Below are 21,656 nucleotides of genomic sequence, written 5' to 3'. Positions count from 1 at the left end.
GAAATCACATCTGCTCAACAACTCCTACTTTATACGTGAATTCCTGAATGTAGTAGTATGATTTTTGTGTGTGTGTGTGTGTGTGTGTGTGTGTGTGTGTGTGTGTGTGTGTGTGTGTGTGTGTGTGTGTGTGTGTGTGTGTGTGTGTGTGTGTGTGTGTGTCTCCACTGATAAAGGACTCATCCCCTACCATAGCAAGACGTCACAATTACGATCAATGAAAAACGATGTGTGTGTGTCCACTGATAAAGACTCGTCGCATACCACAGCACGATGTCACAATAACGATCAATGAAAAATGCAAATAGCTAAATTTAAGATTCACAGTCCTGAACATTTTTTTGCATGAACTTGCATATCATTCATTAAAAGATAAAGAAGCCAAATATATCTTCTGTAACGGATTTATCAGGAGTTACTGGAAGGAGGTGTGTCTTCCACAGTATGAAAGCCTATACTTATACTAAATGTGAATTTAAGGTATCCATCACACACTCACATGCATTATAAAAAGTGCTTGGTATCAAGAAGCCAGAGTAAATAGGATTACACATTTTGTTAGAAGCACTGCACAGATTCTACTCATGACAATCAGCAAATAATAGAAGATAACCAAAGTATAGCAGAACAGTACAAAAATACTGAAAAATTATTAGTAGTACTTAGTGCTACAAAACACAATCTATCCCTATTTCAATCTAATGAATCCATTACACTTCAAAATAGCACAAATTTTTTTTTTCACTCCAAATATTCTACATCAGTGGTAAGAATGCTTACAATATCCTCAGTTCCATCCACGCCCAAAATTAGTTCAGGATCCTCCTTGATACAGTCAGTGGACCACGAGATCATCAATGGATCTTCAAGAAGCTGAATAAAAAGAAAACAAAATCTCACATTTTATTTCATACATTGTTTGTTTTTCTTATGTCTATTGTACAAGAAATTTTAGCAAAGATACTTTTCAGATACGTCCATATGATTTCACTTTTATGCTAAACTGCAAGAGGTTCTTTATATCAGATAGTCCTTTTTTTCTTTGCAGCATATTTAATGGCATTTATTACCTATTTATCTTCCAATAAACAGTTCATCCATCCACTACTTCCAGGGACTATCAGCTAGAGGCATTTTCTTTGGCTTTCTCATCTTCACACCCTTGATCAACATATATTCAGGGTTCCATGTCTTCTGTTCTGCCCACAGAAGTTTCTTGTCTTTATATCAAAAGAATAATATGATGTTGAGCGATTTATGACAATTTTCCAGTCACCATCATTTTCCAACTGACCAAAGACCTTCATCAAGATTTTATGCAAAAAAAATGTTCTTGTTCTCTGCTTCTGAGGTACTCAAGCTCTCACCTTCAGCTTCATACAACAACACCAAAACCACAATAGCATTATATGACATGACTTAATATTTTTGAGACAGTAACTTCACAATGCTCTTCATACAGTACTAAGTTAGAAGTTGTTGCACTCGTATCAGAAAATTTGATATTCCACATTTTCAGTGAAACAGTCTGTACCATTCTTCAATAAAGAACCATCACATCTGTTTTCTCAGGAATGCTCTCCATGCCAACATTATTCAAATTGCAGGCTACTAACTTGACTATTTCCATCATCTCCATTTCAATCTTTGCTGTGGTTGTGACAGATTATGCCACAGACCCACATACTGGATCACCCATTCATTCTAGTACCTTTAACATTTCCACTAATTTCATGAATCATGTTTTTTTAACAATGTCACATAGAAAAAGGTGTAATTTGATGAATGACAAACACTAACTTCACTTAACAAAGGTTTATTCAGCACTTGTACATACAAGAGCGCGAAGTGAACTGCCTGCGGCCAAAACACATACAGTATATATACAGCTACAGAACATTCCAGTACAATGAATCTTGACATTTGTGGATACTTCTAGAATGTACTTGACCCAAATATAGAAATTAAAATTGTACAGTGCAGGTGAGTTTTGATCTCATGACCCTCCATGCAACAATTTAGCATCATAACCACTACACCATGGTGCTACTCAGCTTCTTCTGCGACAATATTACTATATACGCTTTTGGAGAAACAGCATCACCTTGTCCCAAAACAGTACTTAAATCAACCATTGCCCTGTTCATCTTTTCACCATGCTTCCTAACATCCTTAGTTTACAAATCTCTCTCAGACTGTTGCACAATTCCTAACTGTGACTTATGAAAGATATTGAAATGTGGTTTCTTAAACTATCAGAACTTTTCTTAACTATGTCTGACTGTAAATACAGTAAACCCCTTTTTAATGAATCTCTGGAGACTGAAATAATTTTTTTCTTAAATGAGCTTTACCTGAAACACAGGGTTTAGCTCCAATATGCTAATAAAGTGACCCTAAATCAGAATTTGCAGATTTTTAGGCCATGTAGGTATGACATACAAATTATAAATGCACATGACTTGGTCCAAGCAAATCCTATAACATATTAATGTCACACTCATTCTTTTAACTCAATAGGCATTTATTTTAAAGTCAGCTGTAAAACCACCAATTGGTATCTCAATTTAATAGCAATAATCAGAATGAAGATGCAGTGTTTATACTCAAAAGCTTGTTTCATTCAACACATGACACTGGTAATTATGACTACACAAAGAAAGCAACATTCCTCACGAACATTTATTTCTTCAATTTAAGGAAGTGTATCCATAATTTACTTTATGTTGCCAACATCACATACTGAGAATAGCTGTCACCCCAGCTGGTTGATACTGACTAGAACCACCTCATGTACAGTGAATGAGGAAGGATAGTTCCTTTTTGCTGCAGTATAACTGAGTGGAATTTAATCCTCCTCCTGCTAATCATCATCATCATCATCATCATCATCATCATCATCCTACCACCTATCACCTATACTTGATTCTTTATTAAAGTATCACACAATCACTTAACCTGATCTATGACAGTCAGAATGTCATCATAACAACAAAGTCCTGAAATGTCACAGTTGCTGACATATCTGCAACAGCGTTTCAGAAAATTCTTCTTCTTCTTCTTCTACAGAAACTTACACTACCCACAGCCAGCAGGGTTGAACACAGTCTGCTGGGGTACAGCATTCGAGATAGCAACTACCATGTGCAAAGGTTGTAAAACATACATTCTCATTACAGTCTTTCTTTTGAAAAATGAAACTAACGTCTTATTCTGTATTTAGCTTTCAGTTGATAAATAAAGCTGAGATATAGTGGCTGTAGGTGACATACAGTCATCAAGCACAAACACATCAATGTTCCTGAGGAATGTTCCTTTCTTTGATTGTGCAGGGCTTCTGTCAAATAATAAGAATGCTCTCTCTTCCTGCTGTACCTATCATGGTATCTATATTCTTTAAAAACTTCATACAAATTTCAGAAATCGTACAGGCATTACTAATCTAATTATAGGTGCATAGTACCAATTATAGATTACTTGGAACTTTACAATTTTTGTGTTATTTTTGGGGGTAAGTTTTCGCTGCTATCACTAAGCCACAGCAGCAGTGCTTTCAACAGTGAGAATGTTTTAGGATTTCTGTCTGTTGCAAGCCATGTCAAAAAGTACATATTCCAATGTTCCAAATTTCCCAAGACTACTGCCTCACTTTCTCCACTTTAATCTTGGAAAGAGGTTATAGCAGTTTATTTTCCTTCACTGCCAAGCTCCAGGGCAATTTCCTGGACCTACTGCTGTAACAAATTACTGCCAATGGGAAATGTACCACTTCTCATTTCATGAAGCAATTTTATTAGTTAAACAACGGCTTTTGAGTTCTTAAAGGGCCTATATATCTTCAGTTTAGCTATGCACCCTATCACATGCAATACCTCCAAGCAATAAGCTATATTATTACCTGATGTAACTTCATATTTCAAGCACGCCATCAGTCCATGCAAGATCCTAGTATTTAGCAATGATAAACTTTATAGATGTAGCCAGTAATTAAACAGTTTTCACAGTCTCCTCATTGCCTGTCACCTTAACTTCAATCTGCTGATATTGTTTCCTCCACAAAGAATGAGATTTGCGTTTTTTGGAATTTACTGAAGGTTTCTGAAATCATCCTAAACATGTCCTTCATATTCCAACTGTGTAAATAAGGGAAAAAGCAGCCATGTATGATGTTTTAATGTAAAAACTGGATCTTTATGAAGCCTGCAATAACTCATGATTATTCTTTAAAGAAAACAAGCAACTTTTAATTTGCTTCTTGGTAAGAATTAAAGAAGTATCAAAGTTGTAACTACATGACGAACTACAGCGCTTCTTTCTTTGTTCACCATCATCAATTTGTCGCAAGAAACACTGCATGGAAAAAAATAAATGAGAGCAATGTGTGGAAAACTGAATGCAGCCTACCTACGTTAGTTCACAAAACTGTACAGATCCTGACTAGAACAGATAACTGCACAATTAAACTGAAGGTGTGCAGGCTGTTTCAAATGATGAAGCACAAATATTTTCCCCTTCTAATGCTGAGGAACCATGAGTTTCAGCATGCTTATTGTTCAGTGTATACCACAGAAAGAAGACAGCATGTAAAATGTGTATAACATTACATACAATGTTCTTGGACATCAAGAATAATTGTCAGCTTCAGCTAAATCTGAAGCTTCCTTCTTTTGCTGGCCAAAACTATGCAAAGCTTTCACAATGTGGGATACAGAACTTCAATAAAGACAATGCAATCATTTTGCAGGCTAGAATCCAATGGTAATATTTTTAATTCTGTGATATCCTTTCACATAACCTACATGTGGAAATAGCCACTATTTTGAAATTATCAACCAGAAACTATGACAGCTATCGGCAATAAGAATCAATTGCATGTTACTTGCATTGTCTCGATCAGAAATTTAACACAACTTATTCAAAAGTGTTCAGAATTTCGTGATAACTGGGTTTCTGTTTGCAAAGAGTTTAATGTTTGATCCCTAAAACTGGGCTGTGTCTTAAAGTGAATTTCACTAACAATGTTTTTACATCTATTTCACTGGAACCAATGGAAATACTCATTAAAGACAGGTATAACTTTAAAGCTGTTTTGCTTGTATGAATTTCTACTGCATTCAATTTATAGTTCATCTCCCTGCACATAAATCTGCAATTACTTTGACATGCGCATCAATACTATACAAACCACGTTTTTAGTTACAACTAAGGAGCCAGCGCTAAAGGTGTGCTGACACTATGTTTCTTCATATCACATTCAATTAAACTGTAGGCTGATAGACATTATAAGGCCCTCAGGGCCTGACTGCACAGTTTTGAGGCTGGATATTACCTTACTCTTGAGATTGTTTTGCATTGCATAATACATTAAACAAACTAATCTCTATAAACAGTTCCTACTTTGCATGTTTTGTAATTTAATCATTGCAACTTTCCAATTAAAATTCTGTTGTCCTCTTATCCCACCTGGTATTATTTGAATGAATCTGAGAATACTTTTGAATTTACCTCACTCAAAAGACGTGTAAAATGTGATGACTCCAAATTTATGTAATAATATTGATATAATATCACACTTAAGTCTTTATTAGATATTTGTGCGGATTTGGTTTATCATCCCTGTACTTATCTTCTGACAAAGTAAATCTGAATTTTCTTGAATGCATAACTTTGACACTTTTCGCTTTTTACCCCTTTCATAAAATCAACTTTCATTTCAGTGGCACAAAGATCTGCTGTATCCCCTCATAACACACACACACAAAATTTCACTGTCAGCTCAAAATATGCAAGGGAGGGCACCTTCTAGCAATTTATCAGAGAAGCATGGCATTCTAAAATGTATCACTAAAATTTGCTACATTTTATAGTTGCACTTACAGGATACAAAGACTATATTAGAGAAAGAGGGAGGTAGAACTGAAGCAATAGAAAGGAATAATGAGATCTGCAGGCTGAGAAGTGCACAGATGACATTACCTGTCAGGTGTGCTAGCTCTTTCAACATGACAGAGTAATAAGCAATTTGAAAAAATATTTTTAGGAGAAATTTTTCTGTCATAGCACTGTGAGACAGAGGCACATACACAGATTGTCAGTTTGTGCAAGGAGAAGTCTCTCTTGAATAGATCACCACACAGATCGCACATCTGTACTCAGTATGAATTTAAAGCATTCAACCCACACATGGTAAACTAAAAAGTCTTCAAGAAAAGTATTAATTAACAAACACATAACTGTTAAGAGGGCTGGTTAATTCTATCATTTATAATTAACTTGTGAGACAACAAGGTCATTAGACTGAAATGAAATTCTAAAATTTTTTAATGAAACTGCTGCTCCCATAGGTTACAGTGGTTGACCATTTTTGATTATTTAAATATAATGTATCAGTTACATGTAATGATGTTGCTCTTGCACTTACATGTATAACAAAGCACTGATCTGCAAACTTACGTTATGCTCAGAGGAATCCCTGTCCCATTTCTGTTCTGGTTCTTCTTTTACATGAACACTAGTCTTTTCAATTCGCAGTGGACTGTCAAGATACTGCAAACAGATACCAATTGTTCATTTAAAGTTTGTATGTACAGTTCTGTCTCTATTACATGGCTTTGTATCAAATGGGAATGGAAAGGAAGAATGGATGGTAAATGTTTGAAAACTTAACACATCTCATATAAAAGCAAATAGGACCAAGAAATTTATGAACAAATACCATGCATTAACCCCACACACACACACACACACACACACACACACACACACACACACACACACACACACACACACGACCACCAACTCCAGAAGCTTGGACTGGAATACAATTGTCACATGAGACGGAAGCATTAACCTAGAGGGGATGACGAAGGGGAAGTGACAGCACAGTAGAGGTGGAGAGGGGAGAAGAGCACTGAGTGGCAGAGTGTGCAGGGACTAGACTGCCAATGTGCACAGCGTCAGGACGCTGTGGGGCAGGACTGGTAACATCTCACTGCCATCTTGGGGTCAAAATATTCAACCTCTAACCTAGCCACAGTGTTCCTATTCATCAACCCCTCATAGCATCTAGACCCTGCCTAGTTAACCTTTTCACTTGCCACATTCCCATAACTTCTTACCAACACTCCACAAAATCCAGAGAGAAAACTTTCCTATAACAGTGTTCTTCACCTTTCCACCAAAACTCTCAGTCCCATAGAAATTTCAGTCCTATCAAAAGGACTTGCCATTAGCACTAAACCTAAATTTAACCACGTAGGATATGTCAAAGACCTACTATCCTCCTCCCAATCCCTCAATGGAAACGCTTCTTTGCCACCAATCCCTCCAACTAAAGCCAAACTAATCTCTACACAATACTGCCTCTCCAGTTCACACAACCATCCAACAATGATCCTCACTCCTTCCACCAAACCACCACCTGGTCACCTTCCATAAATTACTTACCTGCAACTTGGCCTCACCATCCTTCCCTAGGTCCCTTCCTAAGAACACCAACCTTTCATTACAAGACAAGACATCCATACACTAACTCAAAACAAATCCTGACCTAATCATCCTGCATGGAGACAAAGGTTCCACCACTGCTGTTATGAATCACAGTAACTACTTGGTGGAAGGTAATACCCACATGACATCTTCCTATGCCAACCTATTTATGGGCCAACAAGAGGGAACCGTCCTAGCCTCCAAAAACGCCAAACCCTAGTTTGATTCAGGTTCCTTGATGACAGCTCCATGATCTGGACTCAAGACCAAGACACCCAATCTTCATTCCTTCACAAGCACAACATTTTATCTCCCATCCACTTCACCTGGTCCTCCTCAATCCAGCGTGCCACCTTCCTGGATCTTGACCATCTCCTCCTCCTCCTCCTCCTTCTCCTCTCAGACGGCTTCATCCACATCTGTGTCCACATCAAACCTACCAACCAGCTACAGTAGCTAACAGCATTTCAATGGCTGTCATCTCTTCCACACCAAAAATCTCTCTTGCACAACCCGGTCATCCGCAGACAACATATCTGCAGTAACAAGAACTCCCTTGCCCAGTATGCTGACGGTGTCACCAAGGCCTTTTCAGGCAGTCACTATTTCCCAGACCTAGTCCACAAAGATCTCCTGTGTCATTTCCCCTCACACCCCCACCAGCTCCAAGAACCAGCTTACAAAGGAATGTTCTTTTCATCCCCCAATATCCCTCCAGAGTGGAGTAACAGAACTGCATTCTTCATCAGGGTTTTCTTTTGCTTTCCTTTAGGGTGCAAAAAGACAACCAGGGTCATATGCACCCAAGTCAAAATTATAGAACACAAAGACAGAGGAGTTAAAACACAACTGTATGTCAGTCCCAAGTGATGTCAAAGAAGGCAGCTAAAAACAGGGATGTGGAGAAAGGGGTAGAACAGACACCATACAGAAATGGAGATCCAAAACTAAGAATTAAGTGGCCTTCGTCATATTGCTTTCACAGATAAAAAGTAAAACCAGTCGACTGCCCGCGCATTTGCTAAAATGCGCCAATAACTCAGATGGAAAATCCAAGCGGGAACATAAACGGTTAAAAAATGGGAATTCCATCAGGAAGTGGTGGATAGGTAAAACCTGCGTGCAATGTGTACAAAGTGTTGGGGTAGCACCACTTAGCAAAAAAAGGCAGTGCCCAATATGCAACCTAGTTAAAATGACCTCCTCCCGGCAGGAGGGCCACTGGCAATGCCAAAGGGGCACCACCTCCTGATAGACAGCAACATAAAGATCATCAGAGGGAATATAGGAACTAATGGGCTGAAGTACAAGGACTGCAGCCTCGGTAGCAGCATCAGCAGCCTCGTTTCCTGGCAGGCTGACAGGACCGGGAACCCACATAAACATCACAGTGGCTCCACCAAGAGTGAGCAAGTGACAGTTTTCCTGGACCTGTTGCACTAAAGGATGGGTGGTGCACAGTGCACATAGAATTTGAAGGGCACTGAGTGAGTCAGAGCAGATGACACAATTGAAAAGGCTGTGTCGATTGATCAACTCTGTGGCCTGATACAAGGTGAAGGGCTCAACTGTAAATACTGAGGAGTGTGCCACAAGCCAATAATGAAAGACTTGGGTGCCAACGATGAAGGCACACCCAACCCCATAGTCAGTCCGAAAGTAATCTGTGTATACAAAAGTACTATCGCGAAGTTCCATGTAAAGCTCATGAAACTGAAGGCGATAGACCGAGGCTGGAGTAATGTCCTTAGGAAGCAAATGAAGGCCAAGGTTAAGATGGGTTGCTTCGCGAAGCCAAGGTGGTGAATGGTTCACACCCAACAGGAAAGTAAGAGGTAGTGTGAAGTTAAGCCACTGTATCAAGTGCCAAAAGTGGACTCCAGGAGATGACAGAGAAGAGGGACACACCCCATGCTGGCGATCAAAGGAACCATCGAAGAAGAAGGCATAGGATGGGTGGCCACGCACACCAGAGAAACAGCATGCATACCTGCTGAGGAGAAAGTAACTGTGGTAGGACAGTGGTAGTTTAGCAGCTTAAGCATACAGACTCTCAACCGAGCTAGTGTAAAAGGTACCAGTGGCCAAACGGATGCCACGATGGTGGACTGTGTTGACATGGTGTAAGAGGGATGGACATAAAGATGCATAAACAAAGCACTCATAGTCTAATTTCGAACGGACAAGGGACCAGTACAAACGGAGGAGGGTGGTTCGATCGGCACCTCCGGAAGTACCATTGAGGTCGCCTAGGACATTGAGGAAGCACATACAGCAGGCTGCCAGGTAAGACACATGGGAGGACCAAGAAAGCTTCCTATCAAGCATGAGAAATTTTGTAGTTTTAATGAATGGAAGGGCAACATGCCCAAGATGTAAAGATGGTGGAAGAAACCATCTGCACCACCAGAAATTCATAAAGATGGTTTTGTCAGTGGAAAAATGAAAGGCATTGTTGATGCTTCAGGAGTAAAGACGATCAAGAGATCATTGAATATGCTGCTCAGTGAGATAGGTTCATGGAGAATTGCAATAGATGGCAAAATCATCAAACAAAAAAGAAGGGGGGGGGGGGGGGGGAGGGATCTGTAGATGCTCGGTGGGAGACACGCCATTATACAATTAATGGCAATAGCGAAGAGGACAATGCTCAGGATGGAACCCTCAGGCACACCATTTTCATGGATAAAGGTGTCCGACAAGGCAGAACTCACAAACACACATCTACAAAACTCGGTCTTTTAAAAATTCCTGAAGAAAATAGGAACGGCGGCAACAGAAACCCCACATGTAAAGAGTATGGAGGATACCAGTTCTCCAGCAGGTGTCTTAGGCTTTCTCCAAATTGAAAAATATGGCCACAGTTGGATTTCCGCAGCAAACCATTCATGACATGGGTGGACAAAGCAACGAGATGGTCGACTGCTGAACGTTGTGCTCGAAATCCACACTGTGCATTTGTTAGTAAATTGTGACTCGAGCCACCACACCAGCTGGGCATGAATCATACATTCCATCACCTCACAAATGCAGTTTGTGAGAGAGATGGGGTTGTAGCTAGAAGGAAGGCTTGTGTCCTTACCAGGCTTAGGTATGGGTATGATGGTCACACCAAAGTCTGGGAAATGTGGCCTTTGCCCAGACGATGATGTATGTGTTAAGCAGAAAGTGCTTGCCCACAAGAGAAACATGCTGCAACATCTGAATGTGGATAGCATCTGGCCCTGGGGCAGAGGATCAGGATGAACTGAGAGCATGATCTAGCTGCCTCATAGCAAAGGCAGCATTGTAGCACTCACGATTCTGCCCATGCCTCCTCTACTCATTTCTGATGGAGGAAGGCAGGGTGATAGTGAGAAGAGCTTGAAAATTCCGCAAAATGGCGGCCCAAGGTGTTGGAGATAGCAATACGGTCCACGATAACATTGTCTGCTACTGTCAGGCTGGAAATTGGCAAATGAATCTTGGTCCCAGAGAGCCATCGAAAGTTGGCCCACACGACAGAGGAAGGGATGGAACTGTTAAAAGAACTAGTGAATGAAATCCAGCTAGCTTTTTTGCTATCCCAAAGCACACAACGATATTTTGCACGCATTTGTCTATAACAAACGCAGTTTGCTATCATAGGATGACAGTTAAAAATGCAGAGAGCACGTCTCTGTGTGCAAATTGCAGCGCGGCATGCCTCAGTCCACCAAGGGACTGGGACATGGTGTGGAGGAATGAAGCATTCCGAAGCAGTAAGAATAACTTTTGTGAGATATTCCACCTGGTCATCACAACTGGGGAAATCTTGTTCTCCGAATGTCGCCAGGGAGGAGTAAAGCCGCCAGTCAGCATTAGAAAGCTGTCATTTGGGTGTGCACGCAGTTGTGGGAGGAGTCATAAAATGGATGGCACATGGGAAAGTGTCACTTAAGTAGGTGTTAGAGAGAACAGACCACTTAAGGCAATGGGCAATCTTGGCAGTGCAGAAGGTTAGATCTAAATGGGAATCGCTGTGCAAGGAATCGGAAAGGAAAGTGGGTGCTCCAGTGTTACGGCAGAAGAGGTTGCGCTAAGATCAGCCAAGAGGGCACCTCTTTGACAGGTTCTTGGAGGACCCCAAGTGGATGATGCACATTGAAGCCAACAAGTAGCAGAAATGGGGAGGTAGCTGCCCAATAACCTGAAGGAAGTCTGACCTGGTGACACCATATGATGGAGGGACATAAATGGTACAGAGGGAAAAAGTCAGGTGGGGAAGGAAAAGGCGAACTGCAACAGCTTAAAGATGTGTAGTCAGGGAGATGGGATGCCAACCTCAGGTTGAAGGTCAAAACACACCGAAAAGAAATGTGAAAGCTCAAAGCGGTTGTGAATGCACAATTTCGTTTCCTGAAGACAGAGTACAAGGGGATGCTGCAATGCTAAAAGCAGCCGTAAATCCTCTTTCTGGGACTGAAGGCCATGAACATTCCATTGGAGGAGAGTCACGATGAGGAAGAAATGTTGGGATGTCACCTAGGCAGCTGCTGAGTACAGCCTGTGAAGAGTTGCTACTACAAGGCACAGAAGCAGGACGACCCAGCTCAATGGGGTCCACAGAAGAAGCATCGGCTTGCCTGTGCAGTCGGTCTGAGTCCAACACTGAGCAACGGTTGGTGGTGTGTGCCAGCAACACTGAGGCCAGCCACGCTAAGGTATAACTTGGCGACACTGTCAAAGAGGATCTTCGAGTCGGTGTGAAGGAGAAGATCATTTTCCTTTGGTGGACATCTTCAAGCCTTTCCAGTTACGGAAAGACTCTGGTGTTGCTTGGCTCGAGGGATGTAGGAAATCTTCACAGGAGTACTCCTGTCCTTTCCAGCCTACCAGTTGTGCAGCTGGGGGCTTTGCCCCTTGAGGCGAGAGTTTGATGGCTTGTTGCGCAGCTGGATGGAGGGATGGCGATGTCCTTGACACTGGGTGATTTCACAACCTCAGAGCTGAACTGGACGTCACATGTCTGCATGGTCATGTGTTTCATGGAGTGAGGGGTGACAACAAAAGAAATATGCGTGCCAGACAGGAGAACGCAGGGTTTGCGACTAGGTAATAACTTGCAAGCGACTGGGTAAGTCACTTTTTCCTTTACCCATATCTGTTGGACAGCTGGCTGATCAAGATACATGGAACAATCCCGAGAGGAGGCGGCATGGCCACCATTGCAGCTGGTACAGCAGGAAGAAGGAGGCGGACAATCGCCCTCATGTGCACCCCTACCACAGGTTACACATTTGGCTGGATATCAACAAGACGTTCTAGTGTGGTTGAAACTATGACACCGGTAGCAGTGCATTGGGTTTGGAATGTACAGCCGGACTGTGATCATTTCATAGTCTGCTTTGATCTCGGACAAAAGCACCACTCAATCAAAGGTGAGAAACAGAGTGCAGGTGGGTATTAAGGAGGAATCTACCTTTTTCATTACCCGATGGACGGCAATGTTACCCTGATCAGATAGGTAAGACTGGATTTCAGTCTCGGTTAGACCGTCAAGCAGCCCAGTGTAAATAACACCAGGGGAAGAATTCAAAGTTCTGTGAGCCTCGACATGAACAGGGTAGCCATAGAGAAGTGAGGCAGCAAGCAATTGTTGTGCTTGAGAATCATAAGTAGTCTCCAAGAGCAAATTTCATTCCATAAACGAGAGTAGGATTTCACAGGACCAGCAACTGCATCAACACCTTTCTGAATAATAAATGGATTTACCATGGCAGAGGACTGACTGCCTTCAGTACATGAGACCATGAGGAACCGTGGTGCAGTGGGAAGGGTCTTTAAATCATTAGCTTCATTACATTTATGTTTCGTAGATGTTGATTGTGAAGATGATTGACTCACTGCGGGAAAAATCCCCCACGATTGCCAGCGTCTCTTGATGGCACGCTCGTTGCAACTGGGAGCCGACTTCACAAGGGGGCACACCTGGCTTAGGCGATTGTTCACACCTCAGGTTACACCTCCTCAAAACCTGGCAGAGGGACCAATCGACAATTTGGGAAGGTTGCAGCTCAGACAGTCACCCCTCCCTGGACCTGGCCTGTACCAGGGGGTACATGTGAACCCTAGCTGTCGACCCAGGACTGGGAATAATGTGTTACCCAGTCACTTATGCATCAGATGCATGGGCCTGCCTTCAGTAGTGCACAGGGAGGAGGAAGAAAGAGAGGAACCTCAAACACCAAAGTGGAGGAACAAGAGGAAAAGGTAAACAAAGAAAGGAGAAGGGAGCAAAAAACAATGGTGAGACTGTTCTCAAGTCAGCAACACACAATGCAGAACATTCCCAAAACACCCCAGACATGTTCCCCAACGGAGGGGAGAAAGAATAGCAAGAGGATAGACATGCAGCAAGGAAAGGAAAAAATTCTGCAAAGGCTCGGACCCCATGGTAGCCAAGCATGAACCCAGTTTATCAGGGTTTTGATTATCCCCTTTCCCACCTTCTCCAGACTGCTGCTTCCATTCTACATGACCACTGCATTCTGGTCCAAGCTGCTGGAGATGGGTGTGGTTGGTTGATTGTTTGCATGTGTGTGTGTGTGTGTGTGTGTGTGTGTGTGTGTGTGTGTGTGTGCGCGCGCGCACGCATGCATGCGTGTGTGCTTCCTTTTCTGCCAAAGGCTTTGGCTGAAAGCTGTTTAAGTATCTTTTTGTTGTGCTTGTCTGCAACTTATTGTGTCATCTTTATGGTAAGTTGTCATCTGTGTTTCCCTTAAATGATTAATGTTGTGTAGTTCTCAAATAGCATCTGTAATAGAAATAGCGACATTTTAAAAGTTACTTGCTACCATATACAATAATTACTTGGTCATAGTGGCACTAAACATTGTTTTGTTCACAAGCGACAAAAGTCATATTCATCAGATTTAACTTAGCAGGCACTGCTTACATCATCAACCAACATTAGTTAAAAAATACTGTATCTCTAAGAAATGATCATTCTTATGGCTAGGAGGATGTTTCTACTGGTTTCTAAAAAATTTCATATATAACCATCCTTAAGCCACAGTTGTTATCAGTCTATGTCTCAAGCAATATTTTACCTCTGCCAGCAGAACCTTTTCAGTCTTTGCATCTTTTTTCAAAAACTTTTCAGGAAATAACCTACAGTACCGAATCACTTGCACAATAGAATGTGCCAACAGCACTCTGTTTGGCATTTGTAAAAAGATTCAGTGTGGAGGAAGCTTCATACAATCTTACAAATGAAATTCTCACAAGAGTTAAATAACAGAAACACTTTCAAGGTGATAGTCTTATCTTAAAAATCTACATGAAAACTAAAATATAATGGCCTAGTTCTGGAGTGGGTGGATTTTTATAACAGAGAGCATAACACTGTGTCTACTGACTGCACCACAGGGATAAAATAACTCAGAATAAAGAGAAATAAAATGTGTAATCTCTCACAAAGTTTGGTATTGGGTCAGCTATTCCTAACTTACGTGAAAGACAAGACAAATGGCGTGACGGGACCATTTGATAATTGAAATATTTGCCATTAGCTCAACTATACCATCAAGTGCCACAAGTGCAGCATATCTGCAAGCCCAGCTAGCTCTGTTATTTTCCATACAGTCATTCCCTGTTTGATTATTTGATTATCTTCCGGTCAATGCAGCCAATACAATGACCTTATTTATTTAAAAGAAAGCAAGCGGTAAGAATACTGCGCAAGGTAGATAATTTTAGATCCTGTACAGATCTTCTCAAGTAAAGTAATTGTTTCTTTGTTGGCTGTGAAAAACAGAAACAATTCTACATTTCTTATAGAACTCGCTGATTTTGGTCTTTTCAAATGACCAATTCCTGTATATAATTCAGAAGTCTGAAGAGAATAAAGGATCTTGTGTTGCAGTTAATATCACTTTATAATCCACTATCACAAATTATGCTGTTATCTGTGTTAAAGAATTGTAAAGCCCTGTAGCTGTACAATACACTGCAGTTTTCACAGAAAGGAAGATTTGGTTTTAACATCCCATCAACAGCAAGGTCTGAAGTGTCTTAGGAAACTCTCAAATTTGGAATAAAATTCCAGTACTAGACGCAGTAGACAGCTGTGGAACCTGCATCAACAGGCTCCATAACATGCTGGACAAAAAAAATTATCAGGTAGTGGGATGATAGGACAGGAAATCAGTAATGCTCTTTTCCAACCATTCCTGCAGCTGTCTCTAATAACTTGCCACAGAATATGCCCTATCAATGTATAACTCCTTTCAGTCAAATTCAGATACATATTTATTTTCTCCTCATTGCAATTCTGCACTTTTCATCAGTTGTCTGATCCATTAGCACATTCTTCAAAGAACTTCCATAGAACCACATTTTGAAAGCATGTATTCTCTTCTTGTCAATGTTGTTCATTATCCATATTCCAGTTCTGTAAACAGCTACATTCTAGAAAAATACTTTCAGAAAATACCTCCTATCCATTAAAATTGTTTTAAATGTTACAATATTTCTCTTTTTCAGAAAGCTAATGCCAGCCTGCATTTTCAGTTCTCTCTCCTTTTGTCATTATCTGTCATTTTGTTGCACAAAAAATGACACTCGTCTACCTTTAGTGTCCCATTTCCTACTATGATTTGCTCAACAATGCCAGGATTCATTCAACCACATGCCATTAACATTGTTTAACTTTTATTAATGATTATCTCATAAGCTTTTTCAACACATTATCCATTCCATTCCATTCCATTAATCTTCCAAGTTCACTGCCACATCTGACAGAGACCATCAGCCAATCCTGAAGTTTAGGTTTCCATCCCTGAAATTTTAATTCCGTTTCTACATCACTCCTTGGTTGTTTTTTTTTTAATGGATAATCAGTATAGTGATTGAACAACATGGAGGATATGACTATAAACCAGTCTCTCCCCTTCTTAACTACTGTATGCATGCCTTCCATGTTCTTTGACTAACAACTTCTTTAAAGTCTTACATAATATCTGCTCCATGTAATTTACCAACACAATATTAAATGTTTCAAAGAGTTTACTCCAGTAAATATTGTAAAAAGTTTTCTCTAAATTTGCAAATCCTATAAAAATAGGTTTGCATTTCTTCAACTATCTTCCAAGATAAGTCAATCAATTTTGCCTCTCATGTCCCCACTTTTCTCCAGAATCCAAAGATCTGCCCTGAGGCCAGTTTCAAGAAGTTTAGTAATCTATTGCAAAGAATGAAAGTTAGTATTTTATAAACATAACTTATTAAAGGTATAAATCTTTACCATTCACATTTGCCAGCACCTCGTTTCTAATTTGATTAATTACATGTGTACTGAAGGTTGAAGGTATCATCTTTCTCACAAATCTTGAATACTAGCTGCAATAGTTTCTTGTAATAGTTGTTCTCCCAAACACCTCAGTGATACTGAGGGGACCTTGTTTACTCCTAGAGCCTTGTTTTGACTTGGTTCTCTTAGTGCTACTGAAATTCTTCTCAAAGTATTACCCCCCCCCCCCCCCCCCCCCCCCCCCGATCTTCACCATAATATCGTCTTCAAGCTCAATTGCTCAATTCCTTTGTAGAGATCCTTTATATATTCCTTTCACCTCTCAGTCTTCTGTTAGTCAGTATGCAACTGCCATCCTAGCTCTTAATATTCATGCAACTGATTCTCTTTTCTCAAAATCTAATTTTAATAAAGGCAGAATCTATCTTTTCCATACTCATGAATGCTTCTACAGCTTTGAATTTCTCCTCTAGACACTCCTGCTTCAAATTTTGCATTTTCAGTCCATCTCATTTTTTTCCCCTTTTGCTTACTTCATAGGTCCTATTTTTATAGGACTTTCGTTGGCTCTAGCTTCTTTGCTCATTTGAATCTCTGCTGCCCTCACTATTTCATCCCTCAAAATGCTACCCGCCTGTCTTCTGTTGTTTCTCTCTCCTATTTAAACTAATAGTTACCTCATGCTTTCTTTGAAACTCTCAACAACCTATGGTATTTTTTCTTCCTCAATTTATCCAGACCCTATGTGCCACATTTTCTACATTTCTGACATTTCTTTTGTTTTAATCTGCAGTTCATAACCAATAAATGCATACAAGAGTCTACATCTTCTCCTGCAAAGTTTTCTGAGCTTAAAATCTGGTTTCTAAATCCATCTCTTATCATTATGAAACCTTCTGATCTCATCGGCGTATACAGGATGGGCACATTACAAGTTGTAAGTTATAAGATTTATGTGGAAGTGATCCTTCTTTTGTTTGTTTTGTTTTTGAGCACAAAAACAACAAGGGTCATACTCACCCATGTCAGAACCATAGAACACAAAGACAAAAAAGGAGTTAAAAATGGCTACATGTTAAGGCCAATTGACAGAATAAAAAGACAGCTAAAAACAGGTACTTTGAGAAAGGTCCTTAAAATACACCATAGAGAAGTGGAGGTCCTGAATTAAAGATTAAATATCCTTCACCATATTGCTACGATGAATAAAAAGTAAAACTCAATCGACAGCCCACACATCATTCGCTAAAACAGCCGATAACTCAGATGGCAAACATAAGTGAGAACATAAGTGGTTAAGAAAGAGCATTCCATTAGGAAATGGCAAACCATCAAAGGTTGAGGGCAATGAGCACAAAGTGGTGGGGGAGCACAATTTAACAATTGCCAGTTGCTAAAAAAAGACAGAGCCCACAACGCAACCAAGCTTAAATGATCTCCTCGTGGTGAGAAGGCCAAGAGGAGGTCGTCCAAGCCACTGGGAGAGGTTTAGTTCCCCAGAGCTTGTTCCTATGGAGGGAGGGAGTAGTGATGCAAAAGTGACACCACCTGCTGACAGACAGCAACACAGAAATCACTGGAGGGAATTTAACTAACAGGCCAAGATACAACTGCAGCCTTGGCAGTAGCATCAGCAGCCTCGTTTCCCATCAGACTGACATGACCTGGGCCCCACACAAACATCACAGTGGCTCCATCAAAAGTGAGCAAGTGACAGCTTTCCTGGACCCACTGCAGTAAGGAATGGATGGTGTATAGCACACAGAGGCTCTGAAGGGCACTGAGGGAGTCAGAGCAGATGACTCAATTGAAAAGCATGTGTCACAGAGTGTACTTTGTGGCCTGATAGAGGGCTACGAGATCCACTGTAAATTCTGAGCAGTGTTCCGAACACAGTTACCAAAAAGAGGTGCTGCCAATGACAGAGGAACACCCGACACAATGGTCAGTCCGAGACCCACCAGTGTACACAAAGGTGCTGCTGTGAAGTTCCGTGCAAAGGTCGAGAAACTTACAGTGATAGAGTGGTGCTGGAGCAGTGTCCTTAGGAAGCAAATTATGTCCAAGGTGAACATGGGCTGCCACAGAAAGCCAAAGTGGTAAAGGGATCACACCCATTGGGAAAGTGGCAAGTAGCATGAAATTAAGCTACTAGAGCAATAGCCGAAAGTGAACTCCATTAGGTAACAGACAAAAAAGATGTGACCCATCAAAATATGAGGCACAGGATGGGTGGCCAGGCATGACAAATGGCATGCATATCAGCTGAGGAGAAAATCACAGTGGTATGACAGCGGTAGTTCAGTGGCTTCTGCATATTGATTCTCAAATGATCTAGCGTAAAATGCCCCACTGGCCAAACCGATGCCATGAAAGTGGATAGTACTGAGGCAGCATAAGGGGGATGGATGCGCAGATGCGTAAACAAAACACCTACAGTTTCGAACAGACAAGGGACCGGTACAAATGAAGAACGGTGGTCTGATCTGCTCCTCAGGAAGAACTGCTGAGGACACACAGGATACTGAGCCACCACATACAGCGAGTGACCAGGTAAGACATGTGGGAGAACCAAGAAAGTTTCCTATCGAGCATTAGCCCCAGGAATTTTGTAGTTACTATGAGTGGAATGGGCCAAGATGTAAAGACAGGGGTAGAAACCAACTGTGCCACCAGAAATTCATACAAACAGTTCTGACAGTGGAAAAGCGGAAGCCATTGTCGAAGCTCCACGAGTCGAGACAATGGAGACAACGTTGAAGACGCCGCTTGAGAAGACAAGTCCATGAAGAACTGCAACAAATAGCAAAATCATCAATGAAAAGGGAGTCAGAGATGTCCCACTGGGTACAGGCCATAATAGGGTTAATGGTGATAGCAAAGAGGATGACGCTCAGGACGGAATAAAGATGTCCAACAAGGCAGAACCCACACATACCTCGAAAAAAAAGAACAGTCTTTTAAAAATTCCTGAAGGAATCGAGGCATGTGGCCACAGAAGCCCCATTAGCAGAGAGTACAGAGGATACCAGTCCTCCAGCAGGTGTGGTAGGCTTTCTCCAAATCAAAAGACACTGCCACAGTTTGGTATTTCTGCAGTAAAACGTTCATGACATGGGTTGACAAAGTGACGAGAAGGTCAACTGAAAAACGGTGTGCTCAAAATCTACACTATGTAGTGGTTACTAAATTGCAAGCCTCGAGCCACCATACCAGCCACGCATGAATCATATGTTCCATCACCTTGCAAACACAGCTGGTGAGAGAAATGGAGTAATAACTAGAACGAAGGTGTTTGTTCTTACCAGGGTTAGATAGGGGTACGAAAGTGGCTTCACGCAGGCATCTGGGAAACACGCCCCCTGCCCAGATGTGACTGTACATAGGAAGGAGAAAGTGCTTGCTCACAAGAGAAAGGTTCTGCAGCATCTGAATGAGAACATCGTTCAGCCCTAGGGCAGACGATTGGGATGAAGAGAGAGCATAATCTACCTCATAGTAAAGGCAGCATTGCAGCACTCTCAATTCTGAGAAGAGAAGGGTATTACACGAGCCTCCTCCATTCATTTCCAATGGAGGAAGGCAGGGTGATAATGTGTTGGGCCAGAAATCTCCACAAACTAGCAGCCCAAGGTGTTGGTGATAGCAGTAGGGTCCACTATGACATTGTCTGCTATGGTGAGGGCGGAAACTGGGTGATAGACCTTGGTCCCAGAGTCATCTGAGGTTGGCCCACACAATGAAAGAGGGAGTGGAATTGTTAAAAGAACTAGTAAATGAAGTCAGCTAGCTTTGCTGCTATCCCAAAGAATGCAACGACACTGTGCACCCAACTGTTTGTAATGAACGCAGTATGCCAGTGTAGGATGACCAGTTAATAATACAGAGAGCATGTCTCCACATATGAATTGCATCATGGCATGCCTCCGACCACCAAGAGATTGGGACAGGGCATGGCAAAAAGGTAGAGAGAGGAATGGAACATTCTGCAGTGGTAAGGCTGACATTTGTAAGCTTTTCTATCTGCTCAACGCAACTGGGTAAAAGTTCATCGAAGGTCATCAAGAAGAAGCAAGGTCTCCAGTTGGCCTTAAAACACTGCCATTTGGTGTGCACTTGGGTGGGGTAGGAGTCAGCAAACAGACAGCACACGGGAAATTATCGCTCAAATAAATGTCAGAGAGAATGGACCACTTGAGATGATGGCCAAGCTCTGCAATGCATGAGAGGTCCAAATGGGAATGGGTACACGTGGAGTCTGAGAGGAACATGGGTGCTCTGCTGTTAAGGCAGATGAGGTTAATTTGATTGAGCAGGTCAGCCAAGAGGGCACCTCTCTGACTGGTTCTGGGAGAGCCCCAAAGGAGATTGTGCACATTAAAGTCAGTGGGCAGCAGATAGGTAAGGGAAATGATGAAGTGAAGAAGCGAAATGCGGACTGCCACAGCTTGAAGCTGGGTAATCAATGAGATGGTTTGATTATGAATGTCATCCTGGATGAGCATAACTCCGCCATGAGGTGGAATGCTGCTCTCGGGGAGGAGGGCAGAGGGGAGGGGATGGGGAAGGGGGATGAAGGTCAAACTGGACTGGAGAGGAATGCAAGAGCTCAAACAGGTTGCGAGAACACTATTTTGTTTCCTGGGGGGCACAGAAGAAGCATACGCTGCCATTCTGAGAGTAGCTGTAAGTCCTTTATGTTGGACCTAAGGCCGTGAGCTTTCCATTGGAGGAGTGTCATGACAATGATAGAGGAGGGAAAAAATGAAGGGCTGTCACCTAGGCAGATGCTGAGTGTGTTTCTGGTGACATGGAGGTTGCCCGGGTGAGGGTTGTTGTTGTTGTTGTTGTTGTTGTTGTTTATGGGGGAGGAGACCAGACAGCAGGGTCATCAGTC

At 41.6% G+C, this 21,656-nt stretch overlaps 1 protein-coding gene across 1 annotated transcript in view; it reads right to left on the bottom strand.

Moving 5' to 3' along the window:
* Positions 1–741: 741 nt before the first annotated feature.
* Positions 742–21,656, bottom strand: part of LOC124553529 — a 50,322-nt gene continuing 29,407 nt past the window's right edge. The window contains exons 3-4 of the mRNA XM_047127378.1: positions 6,454–6,546; positions 742–873 (exon numbers count right to left, since the gene is read on the bottom strand). Of these exons, the coding sequence (XP_046983334.1) occupies positions 742–873; positions 6,454–6,546 (225 nt within the window). The remainder of the gene's footprint in view (positions 874–6,453; positions 6,547–21,656) is intronic.

The sequence above is a fragment of the Schistocerca americana genome, chromosome 11 (genome assembly GCF_021461395.2).
Source record: "Schistocerca americana isolate TAMUIC-IGC-003095 chromosome 11, iqSchAmer2.1, whole genome shotgun sequence".
Classification (NCBI taxonomy): Eukaryota; Metazoa; Arthropoda; class Insecta; order Orthoptera; family Acrididae; genus Schistocerca; species Schistocerca americana.
The sequence above is the reverse complement of the archived record's forward strand: the minus strand, read 5'-3'. Positions and strand labels throughout refer to the sequence as shown.